Source organism: Erinaceus europaeus, chromosome 4, assembly GCF_950295315.1.
Source record: "Erinaceus europaeus chromosome 4, mEriEur2.1, whole genome shotgun sequence".
In the NCBI taxonomy this organism is placed as follows: Eukaryota; Metazoa; Chordata; class Mammalia; order Eulipotyphla; family Erinaceidae; genus Erinaceus; species Erinaceus europaeus.
Genome location: NC_080165.1, coordinates 29,396,737 through 29,417,251, shown reverse-complemented (window position 1 = coordinate 29,417,251; position 20,515 = coordinate 29,396,737). Strand labels below are relative to the sequence as shown.

The window sequence follows — 20,515 nt, the reverse complement described above, 5'->3', positions numbered from 1 at the left end:
ACCCCCACCAACAAATTTTTTTAAAAATAGTAGTAAAGGTGTTTTTACAGTCTTCTTCAAGCCTCCTGAGCAAGGGTTTAGAAAATTGATTCAGAAATATCAAACTCACCCATTTACAACTTAAGAAATTTGGTAGGTGCCTGATATGAATTCTAATAAATTGTTTCCTGATTGCCGCTACTTCTTCCAGAGAATTAAATGAACTTGAGGTACCTCTTCTCCTTAATCAGAAGCTTAGAGATGAACTCCCTGGCCTCATCTGAGATGTCCTGAAATTCTTCCTCTTCCAAGTCCCATCTGCAGGCCAGGATATTGGTCAGAGTCTCAGCATCATTGTCACCCAGGAAGGGAGATAAACCACTAAGTCTAGATGACACAGAATCCAGGGTAAGTACTTTATAATAAATTATTTACCTTTTTTGTTCTGCCAGTTAAAACTGAAAGCAAGGCAATAAACCAATAATTAAATATAAAATGCAATATATACTTGACATCAAGTAAATGCCCACTTCTCCCCTCCCCTACTCCTGATGAATTAATAATAGCAAGTACAGCAACAGCTACACTCCAATATGTATCTCAAAGAGGGCAACTTCCTTTACAAAACATTTTACAATTGTCAAAGTAGCCTCCCATACTCTGCTCTGACAGTATATGCCAGAGTGTAACCTGGAGGAAGGTTAGAATAAGTCATTTGGAGTATGGATCAGCCTGTCAATGCCCATGTTCAGCGAGGAAGCAATTACAGAAGTCAGACCTTCCACCTTCTGCACCCCACAATGACCTTGGGTCCATACTCCCAGAGGGATAAAGAATAGGGAAGCTAGCAGGGAAGGGGTTGAGATATGGAGTTCTGGTGGTGGGAATTGTGTGGAGTTGTACCCCTCTTATCCTATGGTTTTTATCAGTGTTTCCTTTTTATAAATAAAATAATTTTTTAAAAAAGAATTAGTCATTACAAGTTGTTTTCTTTACATTTTTAGGCCAGTTGAAATGATTAGTAAAATAGACATGCACTTGTTTTTTCAAGTGATGTACAGAGAAAGGATGTTTTCCTTTTCCCCATAGGATTCAGTGAAGCCTAACTGGATATAATTTGTTCAGATTATAAAGGTCTAAGCTATGCATCCAGGAAAGTGACTGAGTGTAAAGCACAGAATTTGGATAGAAGAGGCCCAGGGGTTGATCACTGATACCACATATGATTTGTTCTCTTTCTCATTCCTATAAAAATTAAGAAAAAGTAAAAGACACACATTAGTGATCTTTCCTTTCAAAGAGGCAAACAGTCATAGACTAGGCAAAGGAACTGAGATCAGTATCATAAAAACGGGTGATTTGCTTACAGCATATAAGTAATGATTCCCACACTCCACATGTCAGTGGAAAAGGAAACGAAATCATAATCCACGACTTCAGGGGCAAGAAATTCTGGGGTTCCAAAGTTCACCTTCAGTTTCTCTCTAGGTTTGTATCTGAAATTAATGTGGTAAAGGTGGGGAGTGTCAATCAAAAAATCACAGAACTTGAACAGATTTAGATTCAGCCATACAGCTAGTTAAACACAAATACACTTTAAATAGAATCACTTCTTTAAGAGACTTATTTTAACACTTCAAAAAATACTTAGAGTTCCAAAAGTCACTAGGATAATTAAAACAACTGAATTATTTAATATGATCAAAAGATATACAGTTCTTGGCATGTATATGACTTGAAGAAGCCTCTCTTGATGAATAAACAAAATACAACAATTTATGGCATCCATTTTCTACTAATCACCAGTATGCTAAAGCTTGGGGGCCAAGAAGTGGCTGACCAAATAGAGTGCCCGTTACTGTACTCCATGACTTGGGATTGAGCTCCTGGCCATCCCATGGGAGTACCTTTGGGGGAAACTTCACAGGTGGTGAAACAGTGCTGTAACAATGTCCTTCTCTCTATCTATCTATCTGTCTCTATCTCTATCTCTCTCTCTCTTTCCTCAGTTTCTCATTGTTTTTCATCCTTTATCTTAAAAGAGAGAAAGGAAAGGAAAGGAAAGGAAAGGAAAGGAAAGGAAAGGAAAGGAAAGGAAAGGAAAGGAAAGGAAAAAGGAAAGGAAAGGAAAAAGGAAAGGAAAGGAAAGGAAAGGAAAGGAAAAAGGAAAGGAAAGGAAAGGAAAAAGGAAAGGAAAGGAAAGGAAAAAGGAAAGGAAAGGAAAGGAAAAAGGAAAGGAAAGGAAAGGAAAGGAAAGGAAAGGAAAAAGGAAAGGAAAGGAAAGGAAAGGAAAGGAAAGGAAAGGGAAGGGAAGGGAAGGGAAGGGAAGGGAAGGGAAGGGAAGGGAAGGGAAGGGAAGGGAAGGGAAGGGAAGGGAAGGGAAGGGAAGGGAAGGGAAGGGAAGGGAAGGGAAGGGAAGGGAAGGAAAGGAAAGGAAAGGAAAGGAAAGGAAAGGAAAGGAAAGGAAAGGAAAGGAAAGGAAAAGAAGAAATGACCACTGGAGTCAGGCCCAAAGTCATGCAGGCACTTCTTCTTCTAGCGTTTGCCCTTCTTCCCTAGCCAGTTAATGGCTTTGAAAGTGACTGGGATCCATGTGGATTCAGTCGGGTAGGAAGGATCGTCAGTTTCCCCAATGAATGGGTACTCACGGGATGCACCACGGGAAGGTACTGAATCCCAGCAACAACTTTAGTGAAATAAATAAATAAATAAAGTGCTAAATTTCCTGTATAGTCTTTGTTCCCCTAAAAAGGGGCCAGGAAGTGACCTTGCTGTACTTAAGAACCTGGGTTCAAGTCCCTGGTCCCTTCCTGCTGGAGGAGAAGCTTCATGATTATTGAAGCAGTGCTACTGGTAAGTGTCTTTCTCTCTTTTCATCTTTGTCCCTCTTTTTCCTCTGTTTTTGTTTATCTATATCCAAGAAAGAATGAAAGAGGGGTAAGGTAAGGTAAGGTAAGGTAAGGGAAGGGAAGGGAAGGGAAGGGAAGGGAAGGGAAGGGAAGGGAAGGGAAGGGAAGGGAAGGGAGGAAGCAAAAGGGAAGGGAAGCAAAATGGAAAGAAATGGGAGGGGAGGGGAGGAGGAGGGAGGGGAGGGGGAGGGAGGGGAGAAATAAAGGGAAGGAAAAGGAAAAGGAAAAAAAGGGGGGGGAGACATAGCTACCAGGAGCAATGTATCCACCATGCAGGCACCAAGCCCCAGCTATAACCTTGACTGAATCAGCAGCAGCAGGGTCAACCAGAGCTGAGCAGTGCTTTGGTCTATTTATTTGTATCTCTCTGTATCTCTCTCTCAAATGAAATACAATATTTTTTAAAAAGAAGATAAAAATGTTTATCCAAGTCAGAACCTTTTGCAAGTTTGTTTAAAATGCTAGTTTCTTTTATTATTATTTTTTTAATTTTCCCCTTTTATTGCCCTTGTTGTTTATTGTTGTTATTATAGTTGCTGTTATTGCCACTGTTGTTGTTGGATAGGACAGAGAGAAATGTAGAGAGGAGGGTAAGACAGGGAGGGGGAGAGAAAGACAGACACCTGCAGACCTGCTTCACAGCTTGTGAAGCGAACCCCTTGCAAGTGGGGATCCAAGGACTCAACCAGGATCACACTATGTGCGCTTAACCTGCTCTGCCACCACCAGGCTCCCTAAAATGCTAGTTTCTTTATTAAGTAAATCTTCTCTTTATAGATGGGAAAAATATAAAAGACCCAAATGAATTCATTCAAATTCTAAATTAATAGCTTCAAGTTTAATAATTTCACTGTGTTAGCTCTTAATTTTTTCATATTTTCATCTATATACAATATGGAAATTTCTCAGTATTCAAATTCAAATCTGAAAATCAGCAGGTAAAACTGAACATATTTTTTTGTAAAGTGTAAATAAGAGATAAGGGTGAGCAGTGGCGCATTGGGTTAAGCCACATAATAGGAAGCAAAAGGACCCCGCCCAAGGATCCGGGTTCAAGCTCCTGGTTCCCCACCTGCAGAGAGTTCACTTTACAAGGAGCGAAGCAGGTCTACAGATGTCTACCTTTCTCTCTCCCTCTCTGTCATGCTCTCCCCTCTCACTTTCTCTCTGTCCTATCCAAAAAATTGAAAAAATGGTCACAGGAGCAGTGGATTCATAGTGCAGGTATTGAGCCCCAGCAATAATCCTGGAGGCAAAAAAAAGAAATCTAAATAAAGAGTAGGAATCCAGGGGAAATATTCAATTTATCTTTGCAAGAGACTTTATCATGCTTCCTAACTTCATTCATACTCTATATCCAAATAGACATACCTTCGGGCCAATCCAAAATCAATAATTTTTATTTGTTTAGCATCCCGATTCACACACAGGATATTCTCAGGCTGCCAGGAGAAAGAGACACATTAGCAATAAAAACAACCATCATTCACTCAAATCATCCTTAAACCACAACTAAAAATACAACGATGCTCAGGACAAACATATCAGCCCTTTCACTTTGGGGTTGGCTTGTTTGTGTTGGGTATTTTCTCTTTTAATTATGTGGTGAATGAGGTTGTGGTTGCCCTGCCAATCTTGCATTACCCTGCTTGTCCTCTTGCTGTTTCCACAACTGAGGCATGATTCAGGCAGAAGCTTCCATAAGGGAAGAAAGAAAAGGAGACTGCTTGAGTGTTTTCCGAATGGATTTTGGGAGGCCAGCTCAGACTTGACATAGCCATCCCCTAAAATTATTAAGTATGAATTTCCCCTTCTTGCAGAAGTGTTTTTCCCAAGGATTTATGAGTTCCAAGAGAAATGGCCTGGTTCATTCAAACAGCCTCACTGAGTCTGCAATATAATGTGACGGCTTCTGACCTCTAGACTGTCCCTTTGTGCTTTGTCTATGGGAAAATCATATGCAAAAGGAAGTCTTTCCCTCTGTTCTTCAGGCTCTGTAATTTCAAAGTTCTGCTGAGTTTTGTCTCCACACTGAAATATCTTGACTAAGTGTTCCCTTGGAATTTGACTCTGGTAAGACTTAGCCCTGCCAATCTTGGTGTGAAGACAGAAAAACGTAGAGAGAAATCCTGTAACTTGGTGTTTATAGAATGTCTTACAAATATACCTACATTTGTTAGGATGGAAAAATTGAGGTCTGGGAAACATAAGAAATTATGTATTTAAAGCTAAGGTCATCCATGAAAAAGAAATAAAGTTGTCAAAGAATTGCCTGGAACTTTCAAGCTCTATTTCCAACTCTTTCCTAAAAACAGGAGAGTGGTATGTCTTTCTGTATGTATGTGCAGCAGGGGAGCAGTAGCCACGTCACAGAAACCCTAATATTCCACTTGTCATACTTTAGATGGTATCCTAACTACCTTTGCCTACCTTTCCTGGTTTACTAAGACCATAAGTGATGTGGAAGCACAATGTAATGACATGGTTTATTCTTGTCAATATTCAGTATTACCTTAGACTAGAAATAATTTCATAAAATATCTCTAAAATAGATGTCTATAAGTAAAAACTTTAAAAAATTGTATTATCTTTATTTATTTATTGTATAAAGACAGTACAGTCAGAAATCGAGAGGCAAGGAAGTGATAGAGAGGAAGAGAGACATCTGCAACACTGCTACACCACTCCAAGTTTCCCTCCTTCAGGTAAGGCCTGGGGGGTCAAAGCCAAGTCATGGTGAATTGTAACAAGTACGCTCAACCAGGTGCATCAACACCCATCCCCTTATAAGTAAAAACGATTTGCAGAGAGTTGAGCGGTAGTGCAGTGGGTTAAGCACACGTGGCACAAAGTGTAAGGACCAGTTAGGATCCCGGTTCGAGCCCCCAGCTCCCCACTTGCAGGGGAGTCATTTCACAGGTGGTGAAGCAGGTCTGCAGGTGTCTCTCTGTCTCTCTTCCTCTCTATCTCCCCCTTCTCTCTCAATTTCTCTGTCCCTATACAATAACAAATAAAAATAAATAAATAAACAAACATGTGTCATTTTAAAAAAGAAGAAAAAACATAAAAAAATGTTTTACAGAGAAGTGGTTGCTGTATAAGGATACTTGGTTCAAAAAAATAAATATTTAAATATGAAACACTTGGTTCCATGCTTAAATAACTAATTGATGATGCATAAAGCTATCCAATTGTCAAAAGATATGATAGCATAAAAAATTATTCTCAGAATACAAAGAAGCAGCTCTGAGGATACTTTAAATACTTTTTCTCTTATTATAAAATTAAAATATGGGAGCAGGGTGGTAGCGCAGTGGGTTAAGCGCAGGTGGTGCAAAGCACAAGGCGTAAGGATCCTGGTTCGAGCCCCTGGCTCCCCACCTGCAGGGAAGTCACTTCACCGGCAATGAAGCAAATCTGCAGGTGTCAGTCTTCCTCTCCCCCTCTCTGTCTTCCCCTCCTCTCTCCATTTCTCTCTGTCCTATCAAACAATGACAACAACAATAATAGCTACAACAATAAAACAACAAGGGTAGCAAAAGGGAATAAATAAATATTTTTAAAGTTAAAAAATAATAAAGTTAAAATATATTTATTGACTAAGTCCAAAATGCAGAAAATATAAAGAAAGCCATGCTGAAGTTGTCTCTCATCTCCCCAACATAGTGACAAGCACTCAACATTTCTGGCCCCTTTCCTTCCAAGGAACTTTTTGAAAGGGATGGCTGATCCTTAATGATACATCCAGCTGCTACCTTTATTATTATCTTTACAAAACAGCCCTAACTAAATTTGCCATTGCAAGTCTTCAATCAACATTATGAAGCCACATATGGAGTTATTTGACTTACAGTATGTCAGGTCCTAAGTCTGGTCCTAAGTCAATAAAAATGCTCCATGAAAATATGCATTATCAAACCCAGTTTATAGTCAAGGGCTTTGCTAATGATTTTTAACCTCTGACATTGTCATTTTATATACTATTTCCTTAACCCCTGTAAATGAAGGAAGCAATGCACATAAATCAAGGTAGCTAGGGCAGCCAAGTTATAGAAAGGGAGGCCAGTGGAAACCTATTTAAGGAAGTGAAATTTACTTAGCTCTACAATCCCCAATGATTTTCAATAGATGGTGTGTGATATAGAAAACATATTTTATCTCACTGTCATGCTATGCAAACTGGGAACTGAGAAATGACTGAGCCACACAAGATGTATTTTGTTGTACTTAGTCCCAGTAGTAGACTTAGTCAGATTTCTTGAGTCTTTCATTGGTTGTAATGATTCTATAGATGTCATAGTGGGAGCAAAGTCAAAAGCAAAGGGTCATGAATTAAGGGAAGAAAAAGGAAGATGACTTGGCTCCCTATTGTTCATATGGGCTTCCACCATCTGTGGAATAGTGGTGCCCAACCCACACTTACCATGCTACCCTGCTCTGTAGCATTTAAGACCACAAATAATTTCAACAGTACTTTCTAAATATGGGAAAATGTGATTATTTTATGATTGAAGCTAGGACTAAAGAGATAATTTTGTTAATTCCAATGCATGTACCTAGTGGCAGCATAAATTTTCCCAGCTAGGGAGCAATAGGGAGCCAAGTCAACTTCCTTTTTCTTCCCTTAATTCATGACCCTTTGCTTTTGACCTTGCTTCCACTATGACATCTATAAAATCGTTGCAACCAATGAAAGACTCAAGAAATCTGAATAAGTCTACTACTGGGGCTAAGTAAAATAAACTACAAATTAGTGTATAGTATCTGAGAGACATACTGAGCCCTATGAAGGGAGAGAGTTGGAAGGCAGGGATAGAATACATAATGATTATGCAAAGAGACTCTCATGCCTGAGGCTCTGCAGGTCTGGGTTCAATCTAATGTACCACCAAAAACCAGAGCTGAGTAGTGCTCTAGTAAAATAAATATATATATACATATATATATATAATAAAAGTAAGAGAGGGAGAGAGAAAGTTGGAAAGGGTTCTCAATAACATAAAAAGATAGAGAATGGGAAAGCTATCGGGGGAGGGGGTGGGATATGGAGATTGGGCGGTGGGAATTGTGTGGAGTTGTACCCCTCCTAAAATAAAAAAAAAAATAAAAATAAAAAAAAAGTCAAAAAAAAAACAAAAAAAAAACTCTACCTTCAGGTCCAAATGGAGAATGTACATTTGATGCATGTGTCTTATCCCCTCACAAATCTGCTTAATGAAGAGAATGGTGTCCAACTCAGTCAGATTGTAGTTGTCATCAATGATGCGGTCAAATAACTCTCCTCCGTCCACACTGTAGAGAGAAAAGGAAGAATATCCTGAGCCACAGTTCCTTAATGAAAACATGTTTTCTATACTTTTAACTCTTCCAGCAAATATGGGCACCATTGTTTTTTCTCTACTTTCTTGCACTTTCAGTTAGATGACTCTCTTGCTGCAGGTCCCTATTTTAGCTACCATCAGTTTCACATATGGAAAAGCTCAAAACCCTTTCATTCAGTGGCTACAGCTCTAGATCCTGCAGAATAGGTCATATCAGTACTTTTCTAGTGGATGGTGAAAATAAAGAGGATTCTAAGAAGCTGGGAAAGGGAATTCCTAACCTTACTTCACACCAAATAAAGGTTAGGCAGAGCTTCCTTAAACTAGCATCAGTGTGACTGATCTGAGATATTGTGTTATCCAAAATTCCTTACTGTACTACAAAATCTAAAAAAAAAAAAAAACCCTAAAAACTAAATCTTTTTATCAGGGTTATTTTCTTTTATTTTATCTTTTGCCTCTAGGGTTATCGCTAAGGCTCTGTGCCAGCACTATGAATCCACTGCTCCTGGTGGCCCTTTATTTTTCTGTTTTATTGGATGGGACAGAGAGAAATTGAGAGGGGAGGAGAAGATAGAGAAAGGGAAAGAAAATTAGAAACTTGCAGACCTGCTTGTCAAGCCACCCTTCCCCTCCCAGCACCTGCAGGGATCCCTGCATGGACCCTTGCACTTTGTACTTTGTCTGCTTAACCCAATGTGCCACCACCTGACCTCCTCAAGGTGATTTTAAATAGAAACTTCCTGAAATAAATTAGGAGAAAGACAAATACCAAGTAGTTTTATTCATGTGGGATATATAGGATTAAAGCAATGAAACAGACAAAGCCAAAGAAGAACAAACTATTGAATTCTGACCCCAGAAGTGAGGTTATAAGAAGTATAGGGTGGTACAGGTCAAAAGGACTGTGGTAGGGGGACATTGGCATTTTGGGTGGTATATATCTGTGGGTACATACATTTGAAGAGATATGAAACTGTACTCTTGAAACATACATAATCTTATAGACCAATGTTACCTCAATTAGAAAAATTAAATGAAGGGGCCAAGTGGGGGCACACCTGGTTGAGCACACATGTTATAGTGAACAAGGACCTGAGCTCAAGCCCCTGTTCCCCACCTGCAGGAGGGTAACTTCACAAGCAGTGAAGCAGGGCTGCAGATGTCTCTCTGTCACTCTTCCTATCTCTCATCCCCTGGCTGACTCTATCCAATAAATAAATGAAGATAATAAAACAATTTAAAGAAAGAATATATGAATATACAAGTAAATGGAATATTCCTAGCTCTAATCATTCAGAATTTGCCTTGAACATTGTACTAACTATTAGGCTGAGGATGAAGAATAGTAGTTCAACACTCACTTCCCTCGTTGTTACCTAGAAAGTTTCTTTAGGCTGGATTTTTGACAGTATAGATTAAATACAAAGCTAGCTCTCCCTTTCTATCAACTACATATCAGTAAAAATTCAGGCCAGAGGTGTCTGTTTCTAAATCAGGTCCTTTATGAAAGTGATACATGCAAGTCATAATCAACGGTAAGTCAAGCATTAATATAGCCCCTTCTGAGGTAGGAAAGAGTTGTGGGCAGCTCTCTATAGGACAATGCTCTGGAACTTTTCAGATTATGAAAACAGACAGGAAGAAACACCTACTACTCCATGACCAGGATGATTTCATTCTTAGACTCAAAGGCATCATATAGCTGAATGAGGTTGACATGATCCAGCTGGTTCATGATGTTGATTTCATTCTTCACTTCATCCTTAGCAGAAGGAAAGGCACATTAGCACATGGGGAAGAGTAGCCAGGGGAGATCCACATCCCACAGTCCTTACCTTCTCCTTGACACTTCTGGCCTTGATAATCTTGGCTGCCAACTTCAGACCTGTGGCTTTCTCTTCACACTTGTGAACCTGGCCAAAGCGCCCTCTGCCGGAGAAGGGGAGAATGTTCAGTGTGAGGCTCAACAGTGTGTAATTAGCAATGTCTGGTGTAGCAAGGCTGTCACATCACTTAAGTTGGACCACCCCTCATGTCCTCACACCCGCTATCCTCACACAATTTGTTCTGCAAGGGCTTTGATCCCGTAGGTCACCCCACACGATTCCTGCTGTCCAAACAGATTGAGAGTCTCGTGCTGATTGAATATAGTGATTATGTCTATTCTAGAGACTACTAGGTGGTGGGTGGGTATGAGAAAACTCCAGACTTACTACCTGGCGCAAGATGTATACCAACTGTGCAGTGATAAACTCTGTTTTTTAAAGGACACAGTGCAGATTTAATTATACTCAAGTTATATACTCAAGTTATTTACTGAACATGCCCTGGCCACCAATTATTTAGCAGAGCCCAGGACAGACGATTACATTCCGGGTCAGGTTTCTGTACAACCCAGAAGACTTGTTTCTACCTAAAGAGACAGAAAAGAAGTTCTGAAGGAGCCACTGACTACTATTGATCAGAAACATCAAAAAATGCTGTGGCGTGTTTCAAATTTTCTTCTGCCAATACCCATCCTGCTTTAGGGAAACAGCTGTTAACTTGCCAATAAGGTCCCTGAGACCCAAATAAACTACCGTATACAGTAATACCACAGACTCTCATCACATCTATTCATTCTTCAGAATTTCAATTTCTTTTTTTTTTTCTTGCCTCCAGGGTTATCACTGGGGCTTGGTGCCTGCACTACAAATCCACTGCTCCTGGAAGCCATTTCCCCCATTTTTTGATGCCCTTGTTATTGTTATTGTTGTTGGATAAGACAGAGAGAAATTTAGAGAGGAGGGGAATACAGAGAGGGGAAGACAAAGACAGACACCTGCAGACCTGCTTCACCGCCTCATGCACGTAACCCACTGTTCTACTGCCCAACCCCAGAATTTAAATTTCTGAGCGCTTTATCATGGTCTTAAGGGGAGTTCTACATGGCCAATTGGCTGAGGTGCGAAAGGCCAAGTGATTCTGTGCAGCAGAGGACAAAAGAAATATGAAATGGAGAAAGAGTAAAAGGGCTTTCAAATATCAACAACTCCCTAGTAAGCCATCATAGCAACCAGTACTCTGATAATTATGCATGATTCCCACATGCATGTACATATGTTATATAAATTTTTGGCTACCCTCCCCTTATTTTACATATGCACACTAGTAATGGTAAACTTTATAATGTAGGTCTTAAGGGGAATAGTGGTGGCAAGGAAGGAAGAAGGATCATTGTCAGCAATGAGCTCAGTCCCTGATGTACTCTGCTCTCCTTTGTCATAGTGAGAGTGTACATTAAGATGATCTTCCGTGAGGAAAGTTATCAGTTTAAATGGATAACTAGTATGGAAACCATATAAATAGAAAATCTACAATGTTGCTTTTATTTTTTTAATATATATTTACTCTTTTGTTTATGTATTTGTTTGTGTCTGAGAGGGATAAGAGGAAAGAGAAAGAACCAGAGCATCACTCTGGTACAAGTGTTGCTGGGGATTGAACTCAGGACCTCATGCCTGAGAGCGCAATGCTTTATCCACTGAGCCACTTGCAGGACCACTAATGTTGCTTTTAAAGGATATAGCAAGTGCTACAAGGAAGACAGAGTTATCAGGCATTGCTATGCTATGTTTCTGAGGATTTAAATTTTGGACAGCTTCTAAAGCTCCTGGTGACTCACATTGGGTTTCTCTCTTTTTCAGACATTACAACATGGGAAGCAAAGCAAATAATAATGTGAGATCTAGTCACTGTCAGTGCATCACCCTTTCTGGTATAAGTGAGAATTTTCAGAAATGGTTTAAATCTCTTACATTGTGTTTATGATGATTTAGGTTCTCAGCTCAAAGCCGACAGACAAATGTTTTGAAGCCCTTGTCTCCTTGAAATCTCTCTTCTCTTACGGAAAAACTAAGCACTGCTTACCCTCCTAAAATTTCCATTCGGTTCACAGTATAGTAGTTGTTGATGGCTATTTGCTTGGCTGTTACAATGCGATGATTAAATGGGGCAGGTGGAGCCTGGAGATCATCTAGAAGATGAAAAGAAAAGAAAGAGCATCCTTTACCTAGTTACCAGACCTCTTTATAACACAAAGCACTGGATCTCAGAGTAGAAGATTGCTCACTTAATAGTAAATGCTATGTGCCATCTGTTTTACACCTAATGATGCACAAATAAAAATATTAATTTCATGAGATGATCTCACTCTCAGGCAGAAGTTGAAAAACAAGATCAGAAGAGAAAACACAAGTCGAACCTGAACTGTAATTGACGTATTGCACCAAAGTAAAAGACTCTGGGGATGGGGGGGAGTCCAAAAAGGATGGCAGAGGACCTAGTGGGGGTTGAATTGTTACATGGAAAACTGGGAAATGGTATGCATGTACAAACTATTGTATTTACAGTTGAATGTAAAACATTAATTCCCCAATAAAGAATTTTAAAAAATATATTCATTTCATGTTATGATCTGTGATACAGGAAGATGATACCCAATATGTATGGAGAAGACTGTTAAGACCACTGCTGGACAGATTTCAGAAATGTCAAAATAGCTGAAAATCTCCAACCCCAAAACAACCCAAACTGGTAATACTTCCAAGACTGAGATGATATCAATTCAAATATGAGCAATTATTTGATCCATTTTAAACATCACTTTTTTAAAGCTTATTATTTTAATTAAAGCAAAAAAGAAAAATGAGAAGTTTTTTCTTGTTATTGAAGTGCTTGATAGTATTATATATAAGTTTCCAAAGTATTTTAGGCTTTATTTAAGACACAGTAAAGGTACAAAGATGAATTTTTCCTGACTGGCTGGAAATAAAACACCCAGTAAAAGTGGGAGGAATATATATTCCATAGCTCTCAAATTTCACCCATTTTTCCCTTCTAACCAAGGTGTTTAAACTCTATTCCACCTCAGTTATACAATGCATAATTACTCAATAATACTGTTACAGAATTCTGTTAAAAATTTCATGCATGAGCCTATTCATTTCTCCACTTAGTCATTACTTAAACGTGTCCTGCATGCAGCTTATTACATGCATTCAAAGTATATTAAGACAGGTGAGTAGATAACAACTTTGCTTTAAATTTTCACTTTTTCTGCATGTATTTCTTGAGTACTTGTCCTGTGCTAGACACTCTGCCAAGTTTTAAAATCTTAAAAAAAAAAGATATTCAATCTCCAAAAACTGTTTTGATATAAACATTGCCCTCTCACACCATAAATACATTGAGAAATTAAAAAGTCATGAAAGAAATTTCTTGATTGCATTCATCTCTTCAGACCAAAAAGAAAGGAAGAAAGAAAGAAAGAGAGCAATTGAGTTACATAAACAAATAACATCAATGTAGCATTATATATCTCCATCAGGTTGTTAGATTAAGTGAAATTTAATTGTAAATGCTTGGTGGAAACGGTTTAGAAGCTTTAAAAAGGCTTAAATAAAAGTTATTTCCTACCCAAAAGGGTCACCAGATCTTGTGGTTGGCAAATATTAATTCCAGTAGATTCCAGGGTTTGACCTTGTAAACTTCCCTGGGCTTGTCTGGTTTCCTGTGTCCTTTTGGCTATGTGACTTTCTCCTGTATCTGCTACATCTGTTCTGCTCTTTTTGTTGACCTCTCTGATGGAGCTCTCCTCTGGCACTCTTCGCTTACTATTGCTAGTATGATCTGTTTGCTCCGCATTCTGGAAAATGGGTCCTACTGCAGAATTTCCTGGGATTTGTGAAGAAAGAGCTTTTGCATTGCTGATGCACCTAGAAAATAAAACCCAGCTGCAGCTCTAAAAGTTTCAAGGATGAGAGCTTTCAGATGATCAAAATTCTTTGAATTTACACTTCTTCCAAATGGTGTTTTGGTGGAGAGACATAGATTGTCATTTCAGTGGTCTGGGATAAGTGGAGCTCTCATGTCCCATTCCAATCTAAGTAGCATTATAAGGGATGTGGAAAACTAGAATTACCTAGAACCTCTCTAGTGACTTCTTTGCAACCCATCACTATTCCACTGCCCTTTTACAAAGTCATTTTATGCACACCTAACCTATTTGATCTTTTTGTTTGTTTGTTTGTTTCTTTTCCCTTGCCCTTTAGACAATAGAAATGATTATGTTCAGGGATAACTAAAAGCAGTAATTTCTCTGGATATTAGCAGTAATGAGAATAAGCCTTTAATAATTGACCTAGTTTCAGTTTTCTGACAGCTCCAGATTTCGTAGGCACATCTCTACAGACAGGTTTCTTAGTAAACATTGGTGTTTATGCTTAACTCTTCAAAAACAAGGCTCCTTCACATTTAGTTGTAAAATACATAATTAAAAATAAGAAGATACTCGGGCTGGAGAGATAGTTCACCGGGTAGGACCGTGGTTTGAGCCCCAGAATAACAGGGGAGGTTCTCTGATAACAAGCTCTGTTGCTGTGGTGTCTCTCTCTTTCTCTCTGAATAAAAAAAGTGGCACAGAACAGTGAAATTAATTGCACATACATAAGGCCCCCAAGCAGGTGACATCTTAAATACCTCCTCCCCCAATAAGAATACAGATATTTAGGTCCTCTTTGTTTTAAGTATATCATAAGGTGGAATAATGACTACTTAATTCCTGAATTTTTTAATGTAAAGACACTATACTTTATCTTAAAATATGCTTTCAAAAGACCTACTAATGGTAAGAATGCAGCATAAATAAATCTTATACTGCAAAAAGAAAAGAAGGAGGTTGTAATACTATTTACAGAACTATGTATATGATTACCAAACTGTCTTTGCTAAGAGTTTCATTAGCATTGTGATTATTCTTATGTTTGGTCCAGTAACAATTAAGTTTCAAATTAAGCAAAGGGAACATGCATCAAGACAGATTATATACAGTCTACACATAGACAGCACCACTTAAATTCCCTCTCTTTAAAGGAGATTTATGTATAGATATTTAGAAGTTTTAATAAAATGGTGAAAGATTTAAAGATAAATTCTGATACCTCATGATTTCAACTATGACTAGAAAATTTAAAAATGTAATTACCTGAATTTATATGTAGTTTTTCAGTTGAGGAAGAGTCAGTAATCTACTTTTTACTCAATCCCCACAAATTTGGGGTTGAAGTTTTTTCTTTTTCAACTTTTCAATTATAATTGTGTAAGTAAACATTTTAATAGGTGAGTTGTTTAAGGTATATCTGATCACTATTTAATTCTTATATATAGAAAATGTAATTGAGTCTCTGTTATTTTAATTCCCCCTTTGTAAACATAACTAGAATTACTATGCCATCTTTAGTTAACAATCACAGTGCTTACAATCCAGTCCCAGCTTTAGTTGATATCAAGAAATCTGATTACGGGGCCAGGTGGTGACGCACCTGGTTGAGTGCACAGGTTACAGTGCACAAGGACCCAAGTTTGAGCCCCTGGCCCTCACATGCAGGCAGAAAGCTTCACAAGTGGTGAAGCAGTACTGCAAGTGTCTCTGTCTCCCTCTCTATCACCCCCCATTCCTTCTCAATTTCTGACTGTCTCTATCCAGCAAATAAATAAAGATTAAAAAATTATAAAAAAAGAAATCTGATTACACAAAATTATACAGATTTCCCTTTTTTCCTCCCTAAAGTTCTTTCTCACCATTATCTTGTCTGATAAAACACCTTTCCTTAATTCTCCCTAGAAAGTAGATTTGAGACACTTTGCATTCTCTTTATTACTTTGGCCAATCTTATATAAATCAGACCTTTCTCCAAGCACTGTTGCTACTCTATTTTATTTTGATTGTATATGGGATACAAGTTGATACTAAGTTGAACCCCCTAGTAAAAGAAGAGTGTGATCTATATGTCTAAAAATTAGAACATTTTATATGAGCACTAATAATTTAAGATCAACACTAAATTAATTATTATCTTCGTCTATCAGTTTTAGCAGAAGACTTAGGAAACAATGAATGCCTGGGAACGTGACAGGCCAGAAGAAAAACACAAATAAGAAAAACCCAGAAAGGAGATTCTAAATCATTGTTTTGAATATTAAATTCATTCATCCTTTTGATGTGACCTTAAATTTTAACAATATAGATCTATCCAAAAAAAAAATAAGTTGTCAAAGTGTAATGCTTTAAATCCTACCTTTCACAGACTTGATCACCATTAGTTTTATCAACACATTCCTGCTTATTTGAACTCTTGTCCAGAACTGTGTCATTTGCAATTGTTGCTTTTCCTTTTTCCTCAGTGTCACTTTCACTAGTATCTTCTTTAGAATGAAATTCACTTTTCTCTTCTTTCAACACTGACTGCTCAGTCTTGTCTACAGATACTTGTGTATTTTCCCTAACCGTATCGTTTTCTTTTCTGTTTAGTCTCTCTAGGTAAGAAATGTCTCTTCCATCTTTATTTTCTGTTGACTCTATGAAATTTCTTGAAGGAAAATCTTCTACCTTGTCTTGTAGTCTTTCTGCTTCAAATGGGGCAAAACTTCTCTGAACTAGAAAGACACTGGTCTTCTCAGCATTTTTCCTGTTGAATTTGTTAACCATTTCTTTCTCAGAGAAGGGCTGGTTCTTCTGGGAAGATCTCTCTAAAAGCCACCACAAGTAACAAAACACTTTTAATGGAAGACACGTGTGATTAGTATAATTTTTGTCTTCACATAATGACAGCTCTATGCAGGATTCCCTTTATCAGCAGAACATTTTTGAAAAACAAGATTGATATGATTTTGACCAATTGACTGACAATTGGGTTACCAGATCTTTTCTAGATTGCAGTTAGGAGAACCTAGAGCCAATCAAATAAAGATATTCAAACAGTATGTTTCCTGACATAGGCTTTTATAAGTGTATAATTTCTTCTGAAGAGCATCACTTTCAATAGAGAGTTTCCTTTAACCACACATTTCTAGCCTTTTAAAGATGTTACCTATGAGAGCTGAGGTCCTTTTTCCTTTGCCATGTGCAATTTCCTTCAGGTTGGGGTGTGGCCATGCTTTCTCCTTAGCCTGCGGATACAAAATTGGGTAATTGAAATTACCTATTATATCAATGTTCATAGCAGTAATGACACTTGAGGCTGTCTCAGTCTTTGTCGTGAGGAATGTCAGGAGCAATGTAGGATGATGAACAGCATTCCTGTTCTCTACCTCCCAGTTGTGACATCCAGAAAACTCTCCAGAAATGGTCAAGTTGACTAGATTTAGAACCACTTTGCTATATGAGTCAGAAAAAAAAATTAAAGGACAAAATATTTCTGAATTAAACATCTTGAATAAACGGCAGCATCTGACAACAAATGCATTCATTTACATCTAAACACATTCTATAAAACTCTGGCGAGACAGGCTGGAATATGGATCAACCTGTCAATGCCCATGTTCAGCAGGGAAGCAAATACAGAAGCCCAACCTCCTATCTTCTGCACCCCATAATGGCCCTGGTTCCGTACTCCCAGAAGGATAAAGAATGGGAAAGCTATCAGGGGAGAGAACTGGCTACAGCGTTCTGGTGGTGGGAATTGTGTGGAGTAGTGTCCCTCTTATCCTATGGTCTTGTCAATATTTCCATTTTATAAATAAAAATTAAAGAGAAATAAACAAATATAAAACTCTGGCATGGTTTGCAGAGCAAAGGTCCAGCTTTGATGATGTGTATACCACCCTTTGTTTATATTTTGTGGATACAGTCCAAATACAAATAAAATTAAAATAAGAAGATACGTGTGACTAGGTTTTGTTAACTACAGAGTAGGCTTTTATAAATGAAGCTTTTACATTGCTTAGAACAGATGGCCCTTTTCCTAAGCAGATAAACATTCTTATCACAGTTTTTGCTTCTCTGAATTAGTTTTGCAAACTCTTTTGAAATGTCACATAAGAGGTAAACATTAGTCCAATCCACTGAAATTATTACAATTTTTAAAGCTGTATTTTATAAATTAATTCATTATAGAATCAGTCTTTTAGAAGGAAAAAGAATTGTCTTGAATTTTCCTTAGGGTAAATTGCAAGCATGGAACTACCTGTAAGAGGAGCCCATAGATATCAAAATACATTACAAAAATATATATATTTTTTTAAACAATCCAAAGGGCAGTTTCATAGGGTCCAATGTAATTCCATTTTTCAGATAAGGGCCTTGAAGCATAGAGGCATGTTTGGTAAATCTATGCAAAACTCAGCGGTTTTTTTTATATATATAATTTGATATTAGCACCTCATAGTTGTAATTTTCTCTTAACTGAAAATGCAAAGAAAGTGTCCACTGGTTTCCTTAACAAAGCTCTCACCTCCATATTTTGCACAGCACTCTATACTCCTGCTCCTTGCGACATTTTACTGACCCTTTTTCTTACCAATTTCCAATAGGTTATTAGTCTCAAATGGACCAAAAAAAAGACTAGTTTATTTTCTAATTCTTGGCATTTATACCAGAGTTTGCACATAATAGTGATAATTATTATAGTAGTGGTGGTAGTTAACATGCTGATGTGATAATATTGATAGTGATGATGATCATGCAGTAGTAGTGGAGGCTAATATATATATTATAAATATACTTTATACATATACATACTTAAATAAATATATCTCAAAGTTTTGTTAACTGTATTGGATAGAGACAGCCAGAAATTGAGAGTGAAGGGTGTGACAGAGAGGGAGAGAAACAGAGACACCTGCAGCTCTGCTTCACCACTCACAAAGCTTTCCCCCTGCTAAGGGGGGCAGTGGCTCGAACCTTGGTCCTTGCACATTGTAACATGTGTGCTCAACCAGGTATACCACCACCCGGCCCGGAGACTAATATATACTAAACTTGTACCATGCATGAAGCACTTTTCTAAGTATGTTTCATTATTAACTTAGTAGCTCTTCATAAAAATCTGCTGGAGGTAGATACTATTAAATCATCTTATAATGAAGCTAAGTAATTTTCCAACTCTAGTTAAAAATTATAAAGCCAGGTTTCTAGCTCATTTGTCTAATTCAGTCTTTGTTCTTAACCACTGCACTGTACTGTCACTCTGGTGGGGAAAAAAAAAAAAAGAAAGAAAAAAAGATTAGAAAGATTTTACTCTAGATGCATTGTTAACTTTTAGTGACTACCATACCTTCAGAATCTTGGAAGATAAAAAAAGAAGATCAAGAAGGACATAAAGTAAAAAATCAGTCAATAGAGTACAGAAATAAAATTTACCTGTCATAAGATTAGGATCAACAGAAGAGAGGAGAAAGAATTTAAACCTACATCTAAAAAAACATTTGTGAAAATAAGTAAGTTCAGATAGTTTAATAATTTGTGTTTATTTTATAGCTGAAAGAGTCTGAAGTGAAAACTCCTGGTAAATAAACACTGGACTTCTGGTGTGTTCTAGAATGCCTGAACACAATAGTAAAAACTTGTGTGGACTTAATCAGACAAACTGGAATGTCAATCAGTTTCCATCCACCAACTCATCACAAACAGAAAGTAGCTGTAAAATTTCCTAGAATGCTTATCCATCAGCTTTTGACTCAGAGCTGTCAGTGCTAAACATACACACAATGCACCAGCATTCCTAGGTTCAGCAATCTGCTTTGACCAACAGGATAAGCTGTTCATGTTGAAGAATAAATGAAACCAACTTCAAAATGATGCTGTCATTTTTTTTTTTTTGCCTACTATATATCACATATATCTTACCATTTAAATGATGTGAAAGGGTCTTTTTCAGGCTATTTCCATTTCCCTATGTAATACTGACATCTAGAGGAACTTTGAACAAAGAGTTTTCCAAAAGCATGAGTTATTTCTTTGCTTTCTAGAAAGCAACTTCATTATGAAAAGCTTTAACTTTGTTTTCAAACCAAGTGGAGAAATTGCTGAAATAGCAAGCTTGAGTATATTTATGTCTTATTTGTTGTTCTAAAGTGAAAAGAGAACAGGACATAATGCTCTTGAAAGGATTATCCTCTGTTAATGGATGAAAATATCACAGATTGTCTTCCTCCTTGAATTCATACTAATGAGCAAGAGGAATCATTGGAGGGGGGTGACTCATCATCTTCCAACACACTAATTTATTCTCCCTTCGCCCTATTTCCCAGACTGGCGTTCTAAGTGGGGCAGTCTTCAGGGATCTTTAAGAAAATGTTAGAGCATATTTCTATTCTTTTAAAAGTTTTATTTTACCTATGCTTTAAAATATAATAACAAAATTAGACACATAATTTTAGGTGTCTATAATATATTAAAAGCTGCTTATAAAAATGAATATAGAGGGCAGGAGAGAGCTCACTGGGTAGGGTGCCTACATTCCCAGACCCAGATTTGAGGCCCTC

The 20,515-nt window shown here is 37.7% G+C and overlaps 1 protein-coding gene across 2 annotated transcripts in view; it reads right to left on the bottom strand.

The window, feature by feature from the left end:
• MYLK4 (myosin light chain kinase family member 4) overlaps window positions 1-20,515 on the bottom strand; it is a 135,583-nt gene that overhangs the window by 11,561 nt on the left and 103,507 nt on the right. For both annotated transcript variants that reach the window (XM_060189156.1, XM_060189157.1), the window contains exons 3-10: window positions 17,122-17,200; window positions 12,122-12,227; window positions 10,048-10,141; window positions 9,865-9,974; window positions 8,039-8,180; window positions 4,260-4,330; window positions 1,347-1,475; window positions 214-366 (exon numbers count right to left, since the gene is read on the bottom strand). In XM_060189156.1, coding sequence (XP_060045139.1) covers window positions 214-366; window positions 1,347-1,475; window positions 4,260-4,330; window positions 8,039-8,180; window positions 9,865-9,974; window positions 10,048-10,141; window positions 12,122-12,227; window positions 17,122-17,200 — 884 coding nt within the window. The remainder of the gene's footprint in view (window positions 1-213; window positions 367-1,346; window positions 1,476-4,259; window positions 4,331-8,038; window positions 8,181-9,864; window positions 9,975-10,047; window positions 10,142-12,121; window positions 12,228-17,121; window positions 17,201-20,515) is intronic.